The following is a 10,928-nucleotide window of genomic DNA, read 5'->3' as shown; positions in this document are numbered from 1 at the left end:
TCCTGACATGTTTCAGGATCCCAGATGGCAGAACACATATAGCAACTCTGTGACCCCATGAAGGTGCAGAGCCTATTTTGCAAACCAATTGGAAAGCACTCCCGCCCCAGTGACTAAGACTAGTGTGGGGTAGGTGTTGCTCCCTGGAACATCAGAGCTGTCTGCCTGCCCTGGGTGTGGGGAGTGTGCCCTCTGGTGCAGGCTGCTCTGCATGCCGGGAGCTGAGCCGTACTAGGAGTGGAGTACTAATTCTGTCATTTCCAGAGCACTTTGGGATCCTTCTGGATGTCAGGGGACTGGTAACTGGCTATAGGGCACGTAGAGTCAGATCTACTTGTGGTTAGACTGGGGTAAAGCTGAAGTCATGAATAAAATTTGCTGCATTGTCACCCTCTAGGTTAGTGGCCTCACCCCAATTTGTCATATGGGCAGGTGCCCCTAGTACAAATACCAAGGTACAGCTGGCACTACCTGACCCTCATTATGGTGTATTCAGTAGAGGCCAAGAAGTGAATTGATTTAAAAGGCCCAGCTATCCCTTGAGCCCCAGAAATGCATCCCAGGGTGGAACTTCAGAGAAGTACATAAGGGGAGCCTCAGTACCCAGGGCTGCTAAACCAACTCATTTCACAAGCACAGTATTCACCAAGAAACAAATGAGGGCAAAGCTGCAGGGATTCCCCTCCAGCAGCTTCTCCCAGAGCTGAACCTTCCCCCTTCAGCAAGTGTGGGCTAGACAAACAATAGGGCCAGAATCTCAGCTGGTGAAATCAATGCAGCTCTGCTCACAAGTTTAAAGGAATGTAATTGTTCCTGGGGAATAGCAATATTATACAAAATCCTTGTGTGAAGGGTTTTATAATTTAAAAATAAAAAAAAGGGGAGGGTGTAACAAGACATGTCATAGCTTTCTAAATGTTTAAAGGAGTTATTTACAAACATAGCATTCAATTGCTTTTCAGAGTTTTGCCTAAATGAATTGACCAGAATACAAAAATCGCAACCAAACAAACTGTTACTAGTCATCACTACTAGTAAATTGTAAATAAAGCTTGGGAAATAGTGTATAAGCTACAACTGAGGACTTCTGCAATGGAAAAAAATATATATATTTTTTGTTTTAAAGAGACAAAACACCACAGGAAGCTCAGAGATAAGGCTGTTACCCCTCACTCAGTTATATAAAGAAAGCGCCCCCAACCTCTCTGCTCTATTCCTCCTCTTCATGTCCTGACTTTTTTCTGTTTAAAACTGTCTTTTCATGTTCTTTTGCTAAACATACAGTTTTTAATCATATCAAACAGTTTATATTTTGAAACTTTGAAAAGTTTAACCTGTAACGCAGGACAGGGAGGATAAGAGAACTGGCCTGGATTTTAGGGGAATATTGCTAACTGCCTAAAATCTTTTAGTAAGTAGTGTGGCTGTCTCTCTCATATCTTGGGACTGACATGGCTACAAGGTGGGTGAGGTGATATCTTTTATTGGAGCAATTTCTATTGGTGAAAGAGATGAGCTTTCAAGCCACACGGAATTCTTCTTCCGGGCTGGAGATCTCTCACCAACCTTCCAGGATTGTCCTGGAGTCTCCAGGAATTCAAGATTAATCTTTAATTAAAGATGTTGTGACAAAACCTGCAGGAATACATCCACCCAAAATTGGAGCACCAACAGATGTGGGTCCCATAAAAGAGATTCTCACCCACCTAGTCTCCCTGAAATCTTTTTCGGTGAAACAGTTTCATAGCTGGCCCTCCTTTGTTGGGCAAGCATTAGTCATATAGAAAGACCTCGCTTTGTGAGGCGTTATTTCCCCCCTTCAATAGACTATCAGAAATAAGATGTCCTCCCTCAATGTGTTTGCTCATGCTTGGAGCTATTTTGTAGCAGTACCTGCCAAGCAACAACATTTAAAAAATGTTTTTTAGCATTACATTCCAGGAGCTCTAAAGAACTTTTTGTTTTTACACAATACTTCAAAATTTACTTGTATACAAACTCTAACTGGTGATGCTTTGCAGTGTTAAATAATACAAGCCAGTGGATGAGAGAGCTGAGAAATGACTGAAAACAGAGGTGTTATGATGACTAATGCCCTAATGCAGAGGGCCTGGGGGAAATTAAAAGGCTCGGCTGAAGTAGAAGAAAGTATGATTTAAGAGAAGTGGGGGGGAGTGGAGTGCTTTGAGGTTACTTTGAAATGGCCAGAGGCCCAACTACAAATATTCTTAATGCACAAGCACATGGGCTTTCTTGTTAAGGGAACAGACCATCCATATGCCTTTTGTTAACAATCTGTCACCTGACAGGTGGAAGATAAAAAGAATACATAACTAAGCATGCACCTTGCTTTTCCTTGTAACAACCTCCTTTTCCCCTTGCCTACTGTGCCACAGAGAGAAGTTTCTCCTTACCAAGAGGGAAGCCAATGGACTTTTGAAGCATTGTCCCTAAGCTATTGGCTACGAAAGTATTGCGTGAGGGTCATAAGAAAGAGGATGAGTTGTTGGAACAGGCCTGTTGTTTAAAGTGGAAGTGCCTGATTTCACCCCTCAGGGAGATGAAGAGGCTGACTCTCTGTTAGCACTATCTTGCGGTTATACAGGAAAATTTATTCTAAGGGAAAAAACAACTGGTCACAGAGACTTAACAAATGATGCATTTCTGCTCCTGTGGAGTTAAAATGTGATCTATTCACTGGACCAGTTTGCGAAGTAAGTGTTCTTAGGTCTGGAAAGAAAACTTTGAGCCCACCCTACACAATGTGGGGGAGTAGGAAAGGCAGCATGTGTCTGTTGCCACAGGAACTTCCATTTTTAGTTTCTTAGCCAGTGTCATTTGACTATAATTAAAAAGATGCCTTTATGATGCAAACAAAAAGTATAGGGTCTTTATTTTACTGGTGCACATTGGCTTATCAGCCAGGCCTGTGCTGGCACATGGATCTGTTCAGCACCTTCTGAGCTGGGGAGGGAAGGCTCCTTATCTCCCGGTGTCTTAAACAACTTAGCAGTAAACAAAATGGTGACCACAAAGTCACCCTACACCCTGCGCAGTGGGGGCTCAGCTCCCCCATGTACCCTGCGCAGTGGGGGCTCAGCTCCCCCATGTACCCTGAGCTGGGGGCTCAGCTCCCTCTGTGCACCCAGAGCTGTGGGGGCTCCCGAGCCTGCCCCCCAGTGCACACTGAGGTTGGGGCTCTTGGGCCTCTCTTCTCTCCCCCTACCGTGCACACTGAGCTGGGGGGCTCCTTATCTTCTCTCTTCCCCCCCTCCCGCACACAGAGCGTGGGGCTCTTCGGCCTATTTCTTTCCTCGCCCCCCCGCCCTGGTACACTGAGCTGGGGGCTCAGCTCCTGCCCTCTCCCCCCAGTGCACACTGAGCTGCGGGGGCGCCATATTCCCCCCCCCCCCCGCACAGTGAGCTGGGGGCTCCCTATCCTCCCCCTCCCCCTCCCCCAGGCACACTGAGCTGGGGGGCTCCACACTGAGTGGGAGGAGGCGGGGCTCTTGAGCTTATCGCCCCGCCCCCTGAGGAAGCCGCCAGCAGCCCGTGGAATTTTCCACTCTCCGCCCGCCCGCCCCAGCCTCAGCACAGGCTCCGCCCCCTGACCCCGAGTCCGTCCGTCCCGTCATGCAATGCGGATCCAAGATGGCGGCCCCCACGCAGCGGGCTTTGTCCCGGCTCCTGCTGCTCGGGCGGTGCCTGCAGGTGGAGCCGCTTGGGCGGGGGACGCAGAGAGCGGGGGGGCTGCGGGGTTTGGGGGTGACGCACGGTGAGAGGCTGCGGGGCTTGGGGGGTGACGTACGGTGAGCCGGGGGGAGGCTGTGGGGCTTGGGGGCTGATGCACGGTGAGCTGGGGGGAGGTTGCGGGGCTTGGGGGGTGAGGCACAGTGAGCCGAGGGGGGGAGGCTGCGGGGCTTGAGGGGTGACGCACGGTGAACTGTGGGGGGGAGGCTGCGGGGCTTGGAGGGTGATGCAGAATGAGCATGGGGGAGGACTGTGGGGTTTGGGGGGATGCAGACTGAGGCTGGGGGCTGTAGAACTTGGGGGGTGCATAGTGAGCTGGGGGGGGGCGGCGTGAGGCGGTAGCTAGGAAGGCTGGGTGCTTGACTATCTGCGTTTTTTTCTCAGGGTGTAGAACCCTTACTCAGTCCTACCAGACTGACTCAGACCTCGCTTCTGGTCCCGGTGAGAACAAAGCGACGGCACTTTATCCCTCCTTCTGTCAGTGCCAAGGATATGACTCAGGAGGAGCAGAAGTTGAAAGCCAGGGCTGCAGGCATTGTGGTCCCTTATGAGCCCCCAGAACGCCCCATCAATCTTGCCTGCACAGGTAGGAACAGGATCAAAAGGCTGTTGGTGTCTTCCAGGGATGGGAGTTGGATGTGGGATAGAGGGAGGACTAATCATAGGCAGAAGTGTGGGACCAGTCACCTAACAAATCTGGACCCTTTCTCAGTCTAGTGCATTGGTTCAAAATGGGGCTGTTGGCTCTGATTACATTCACTTTCTCTACGTAGAGAGAATAACCCTCATACTTAACTTCTGTTTAGTGCTGCTGAATGGTGCCGGACTAATGGATCAGAAATGGGATAGATAGTGCATGGCAAGCTTTCGTTTTCCCCACAGGAATGTGCCTTTCTGTGATCTGCAAGGACTGGCTCTAGGATTGAGAGGGGAGTCCAGTCTCTCTGACCCATTCAACCCTGATCTGCCATGAAGAGGGCCTGTTTACTGATGATTGTGGTGTTTCGTGTGTTGTGGAGACTGGATTGAAACTCACGAAACACCTCTCACAGGGGCCATCCAACAGCCAATAGATGGTAATAACTTTAGGTCCAAACCTGTGCTGTTTAGGGGCCAGTGCCATAGCAGTGATTGGCTACTATTATCGATCCTCTGAGCTTTTTAATCCCCTCTGTACCTCTGCTCCTTCCTTTAGGTTTTGGGATAAAAGCATGTTTAGGGACTAAACAGGCAGTCCAGTGTCTTACTTCTCCCTGACTATCTAGTATTTCAACTGTTTGTTCTCTTGAGACTTTCATGTTTCTTTAAGAACCTAACCTGTTGCCATGGTGTTGATCTTTTCCTGCTCTCTCTCTCTCTCTCTCTCTCTCTCTCTCTCTAATACAGCTGGAATTTTTGACCCCTATGTGCCTCCTGAGGGTGATGCCCGCTTGTCTTCTCTGTCAAAGGAGGGGCTGAGGCAAAGAGCAGAGCAGCTGAAGCAGAGTGCCGCTTCACAGTTCGCGTATGTATCTCAGGCTTCCTTTCAGCAGCTCCTTCAGTGTAGCAGCAGTTCCACTGCAAATCTTTGCTTGCAACAGTAGGGTGCTTAGTTTTTCCACCCGGATCTCGCCTTATTGCTGTACTGTCCTATGTCAGTGCCGCTAACTCTGCTATTTCTGTGATACCATCAAATAATCTTGGGGGGGCTGTGATTTACTCATCAGTTTTTTGTCCTCAGAGGACCGTGTCCATGATGCACTACCTCCTGACAGATGATGGCTAAACTCCTGTTTGTTATTGTTGTTTGTTGCACTTGCGGCCCCAGTCCCCAGCTAATATTGGTGCTGTACTTTGCTAGACACTGTGTAGACAGAGTAAGAGGCCGTCCCTGCTCTAGAGAATTTACAATCTAAATAGACAAGGCAAAGGGTGGGAGGAGAGAGGAAATATTATCATCCCCCTTTCAGGGAACCAAGGTATAGGAATTAGATGATATGCTCAATGTCACACGGAGGTCAGTGGGAGAGCTGAAAATTGAACCCAGAACTCTTGATTCCCAGTCTAGTAGGTTAACCATATGGCTATCCTTCCTCTCTACTTCCCTTCCATGTCCACAGCCTCTGCTTGCTTGCAAAGCCACTGTTTGGAAACTTCAACATGAGTCTCTGCCATTGGGAGTGAGCACAAGGCACTAGTCACGGGGCAAATTGCCTGACTTTTGTTGCAATGTTATGTGCTGTATGGTTGTTGGTTATTCTAGACCACACACTCCACCCATGTAATAGCTTCTCGTGGGCACGAGGAGACTGTGTGTCATCAGAGAGTCCCTAATCAGTGACTTCTTAATGGAAGCTGAGATTAAAGCAAATAAAAAATAATAATAATAAAAAAAAATGGGTGATATACCTCATCTCCTAGAACTGGAAGGGACCTTGAAATGTCATTGAGTCTAGCCTCCTGCCTTCACTAGCAGGACCAAGTACTGATTTTTGCCCCAGATCCCTAAGTGGCCCCCTCAAGGATTGAACTCACAACCCTGGGTTTAGGAGGCCAATGCTCAAACCACTGAGCTATCTCTCCCCCCGTCTTGATCTGGAGGATGTGAGGGTTCTGAATTGCACTTTGCTCAAGAGCACTATGTTCGCTGTAAGCCATTGGATGCTGAGGGCGTCAGACCAGCTCCCATCATAAAGCATTTCTTATACTTGTCTTTGCAGAATCCTGAAGGTAAAAGATTATGATCCTTACTTCAGCACTAGAACATTCCCCGAGAAGGCCCAGGAGATATTCATTGAAGCTCACAATTGCCTGACAAAGTAAGAGTTGTTCTTTCTGGGTGTTGTGGTTTTTCAGGGTTTTCCCTTGGCCCTACTTATGCGCCATATTCTTTCCTCCTCTCTTTTTAGTAGACCCTCTTTATTTCTCAAGTGCTGTGTATTTTCCTGCTGCTACCTCCTTGAATAGGAGATAGCTGAGATGCCACAGGCCGATACTCCTTTAATTCCAGCTGACAAGGACAGCAAGAAACAAGAGGTGGCAAATATATTTGGGGCCTGATTTCCAGATGTGTTGCATCTTCCGCGCTCACTGAAACCGGTGGAAACGTGAACAGTCAGCACCTCTGGAAATCAGGCCCCTGAGGGATTGTTTTGATTGTCATGCTAATTTGCACCATTTTCCAGTAATAAAACAAAACACATTTCAAAATTGCATCTTGCTTAGTTACAGTTTTAACCGCCAATAAAACAATTGAGACATATTTGGCTTCCCGAGGGAGTCCTGCTGTTAAATGTCATTGCCTTTGGGGCCTGGTTCCATTTGGGCTCTGTCCTTCATCTGAAATCCCGGTTCACAGCTCAGCCCGTTGCATTTTGCCAGTGGATTATATACAACGTGTGGGAAGCAGGGCTTCTTGGGTGTGTCTTTTCAGCACGTGCATCTGAGTAATGTGGTGTATTTCACTTTACAGTTTCAACAAGCAGAAACTTCACTCCCTGGTGACTGAACGCTGCTACCCGGTAAATATTTATCTGGAGTCAGCATGTCCTTTAGAAACCACTAACGGGCTGAACCATCAGCACTCTCCTTTCTTTCTTTGTAGTCAGAGAAATGAGGCAGAACACAAGTCTAGCTAGGAGTTAAGGACCAGGCACTTTATAGCATACATTCCATGTTTATCTCGGGATCAGTATGGAAGTGTCTTGTAAACACATGAGTTTGGGATCTGACTGGAGCTGAAGGGATGCTGCTGTGTGTTACGGACCAGAATTTGATGTACCTTTTAGAGAACAATGCACATCATTTTTGTAGGTTCTCCACAATGGGCTTGCTGCCCCCATTGGAGAGAATACCAAACTCCCCCGTTGATATCAGTGGCAACAGAATCAGGCCCAAAGAGAGTTGTAGCTGCCTCTTTGGCTCTGCCCCAGTAACTAACAGAGGGACCTTGTTTGAGCAGTCAGAGGAAGTAAACAAAGCCACATTAATTTCTGTTGCATTGGAAGCATAAGGGGAGGCACAGTTCAGCTGAGAGCAACCTTGTTTTCATTTCCCTGAGAGGCTGTTAAAACAGTGCTAAGGAAGTGTGTAAACTGGACCATGTCTTTGAATTCCTTTGTATTGGAGTAAGAGTGATACTGGAAGGCATTTATCCATATCCCCATGGAAAGCTGAGCGCCTTTTACAGTGCCCTGGGGGTACTGAGTTTTTGTAACAGTGCTCAGCACTGTGACCAGAGGGCCCAGAGTTAACCCCTCATGTTCTGCGTCTTACCATCGTGCCACGTGAGCACAGACGGCTCACTTACTCCTTCATGAATTTGGAGCTTCTCTGTCCCCTGAATGCTGGAGCCTGTCGACCAATTCATCTTTGTGTTGCTAAGTGACATCATTTTCTCCCTAGGAAATGGTGCGTGGGAACAGATACAAAACCATCCGCTGGAGCTTTGTGGAGTCGCTGGAGCCTCCCAGAGTGGTTCAGATTCGGTGCCCAGATATGGTGAACAAGGGCAACCTATATGGACAGGTGACAGTCCGCATGCACACCCGACAGGTACGGTCTCATATCTGTGTGGTGTCGCACAGCCAGCCCTCGTTTAATGTCCGCATGACAGGTTTCATGGTTCTCCCTACAGACCTTGGCTATCTATGACCGGTTTGGACGGCTGATGTATGGTGGGGAGCAGGTGCCGAAAGATGTTTTGGAGTATGTCGTATTCGAGAGGCACTTGGTCAACCCTTATGGGTCTTGGAGGCTACATGGCAAGATAGTGCCAGCCTGGGCTCCGCCAAAGGACCCCATTATCAAGGTAACACATCTGAGAGCGGGCACCCATTCCTGCTTCATAGACCATGTGATAAATCTGCAAAACTACCCCCACCCCTCAAGTCCTATGCTCAAAAGCTGCTCTTTCAGGATCTTCGCAGCTTCACTGCTGGAGGCTCTCTGGTGTGTGCACCAGCCGCTCTTGCCATTCTGTGCAATTTGGATGTCGCCAAGTAGCTTCTACAACGATATGTGCAAAGAATAATACATTGGGCTAGATATAATTGAGCCACTGCCTGGTGCGGCTGGTTGGAATGGGGACTAGGAGCTTTGGGGTTTGAATGGTGTGGGAAGCCCAGGGAAAGGGATGATCTTGTGGCTAAAGCACAGGAGAGCCTGGCTCGGCCACATACATGCTGTATGTCCTTTAGTGAGTGACTTAACTTCCCCATCTGTAAAATGGGGGTAATGCTGACCTATCCCCATCTCGGGGTGTTGGAAGGCTTAGTCAGTTAAGGTCTGTAAAGCATTTCAGGTCTTCAGCTGGAAGACACTATATGCACTGATTTTTATTGACCTGAGAGTTGATTGGAGGAGGAAGTCAACCCCTTTTGGCCATTTACACTCCCCAGGCTTGCTGCTGCTGCATGTGGCCAGGCAGAGACATGCATGGGCTATTGCTGCTTTGGCAATCACCTGTTACAGCAGACAGGTTCTAGCTAAGGAAGGCTGGTGAGACAAGAGAAATGGCACATATGTTCCCACCACACTGCACCATCTGACCACCTTCCTGCTCGAGGGCTGTGCAGTGCCATAACTCTGTGGTTGCCTTTGTAGCCTGGGAAGGTGTTTTTCTGTTAGCTCAGGGGCTTTCAGCACAGAGCTTCTCTGCAGTCAGTCCGGTGGCAAGCTAATTCGGTGTCTTGCTCTCTCAGACGGTGATGGTCCCTGGCCCCGTCCTGGACCCCTCACAAGAATTTGATGAGATCCAGTATGAAATTCCAAAGCCCAAACAGACGCAGTGGTACAAATAACGGCGGATGGATGGGGCAGCGACGGGGGTGAGAAAGCACTAGACTAGAGACGGGACTGCTCTTCGGTTGTGTGGTCAGCAAGCAGTGCGACTGCGGTTCTCCATTCCAACTGAGCAGAGACGCCAGCAGAAAAGTCTGTGCAGGGAAACTTACAGCAAGCAGAATACTGCCCGGCGTGGGTCGACTCTTCCCCGGACTACACGCCGTCTAACGTGCTGCCTCTCAAACTGTATCAGTTTTGCTTTGGAGACCGTTGATCCTACATCTTCAGAATTGCTCCTTAAGCAACTCTCGGTGCAGGGACTGATCCCTGCTTCATTGGCCAGAGGAGTGTCTATGGGTGCAGAGTGTGACGCACTGTCTTTATATACCGTTGCTGCCCCCTTAATCTGCACTGCAAGTCCCGCTGTGCTAGCACTGACCATCCTTTTCTTTTTTCCTTCCCCTAGTTCGCCTCAGGGGGTAGTGCCTACCCCTGGATTCTGTGATTCTGAACCCCCTGTTCTCCTCCCTTGCTCTGTGCCCCGATAGTCACAATAACAATGTGTGGGAGGCAAGCATCAAACTCTCCCGCTCAAATGTTGGAAGCCAGGCTGTGGATTGCCATCCACCCGGCTTGCATCCAGAAGTGGGCAGGTCCCGAATGGCGTAATACTGCTCCTGTAACGTAATAAAACTCCACTGACTCGTTGACCCAGAAAATTTAGTCAATTGCCATTTGCAGCCCAAGAGGCAGCAGGTTTTGCTGTTGATGTTTCTGGAAGGTCTGTATCAGATTGCCGATCATGAAGATGGGTGATGATATATTGCTGACAGTGGCTACGTTGGGCAGTGGTTGGGAGGACATATTTGCTCTCACAAGTTTTTGCAGCCCCACTTTCCCAGTAGGACAGCCTGAGTCATCTGAAAAAGTTCAGAAAAGGGCAACTAAAATGATTAGGGATTTGGAATGGGTCCCATATGAGGTGAGATTAGAGGCTTGGACTTTTCAGTTTGGAAAAGAGAAGACTAAGGGGGGATATGATAGCGGTATATAAAATCATGAGTGGTGTGGAGAAAGTGAATAAGGAAAAGTTATTTACTTGTTCCTATAATATAAGAACAAGGGGCCATCAAATGAAATTAATGGACAGCAGGTTTAAAACAAAAGGAAGTATTTCTTCACACAGCGCACAGTCAACCTGTGGAACTCCTTGCCTGCGGAGGTTGTGAAGACTAGGACTATAACAGGGTTTAAAAGAGAACTAGATAGCCATTAATGGACTTAACCTCCATGAATTTATTAGCCAGGCTGGGTAAGGAATGGTGTCCCTAGCCTCTGTTTGTCAGAGGGTGGAGATGGATGGCAGGAGAGAGATCACTTGAACATTACCTGTTCTGTTCACTCCCTCTGGGGCA

At 48.5% G+C, this 10,928-nt stretch overlaps 1 protein-coding gene across 1 annotated transcript; it reads left to right on the top strand.

Moving 5' to 3' along the window:
• The first annotated feature begins 3,624 nt into the window (after positions 1–3,624).
• On the top strand, positions 3,625–10,223 carry MRPL45 (mitochondrial ribosomal protein L45). Its single transcript, XM_030541268.1, has 8 exons — positions 3,625–3,711; positions 4,135–4,336; positions 5,137–5,254; positions 6,450–6,548; positions 7,202–7,250; positions 8,134–8,283; positions 8,366–8,539; positions 9,432–10,223. The coding sequence occupies exons 1-8, from the start codon at positions 3,634–3,636 to the stop codon at positions 9,528–9,530; spliced, it is 969 nt and encodes a 322-aa protein (XP_030397128.1). The 5' UTR covers positions 3,625–3,633; the 3' UTR covers positions 9,531–10,223.
• The last annotated feature ends 705 nt before the right edge of the window (positions 10,224–10,928 follow it).

This window comes from Gopherus evgoodei, chromosome 23 (genome assembly GCF_007399415.2).
Source record: "Gopherus evgoodei ecotype Sinaloan lineage chromosome 23, rGopEvg1_v1.p, whole genome shotgun sequence".
In the NCBI taxonomy this organism is placed as follows: Eukaryota; Metazoa; Chordata; order Testudines; family Testudinidae; genus Gopherus; species Gopherus evgoodei.
Note: the sequence above shows the minus strand (reverse complement) of the source record. Positions and strands in the feature narration are given on the sequence as shown.

Excerpts from the sequence above, each read along its gene's own strand:
- MRPL45 (XM_030541268.1), top strand. The coding sequence starts at position 3,634 with ATGCAATGCGGATCCAAGATGGCGGCCCCCACGCAGCGGGCTTTGTCC. Across the intron at positions 6,549-7,201 it reads GCTCACAATTGCCTGACAAA|TTTCAACAAGCAGAAACTTC; the intron begins GTAAGAGTTGTT and ends TTCACTTTACAG. Across the intron at positions 8,284-8,365 it reads TCCGCATGCACACCCGACAG|ACCTTGGCTATCTATGACCG; the intron begins GTACGGTCTCAT and ends TTCTCCCTACAG.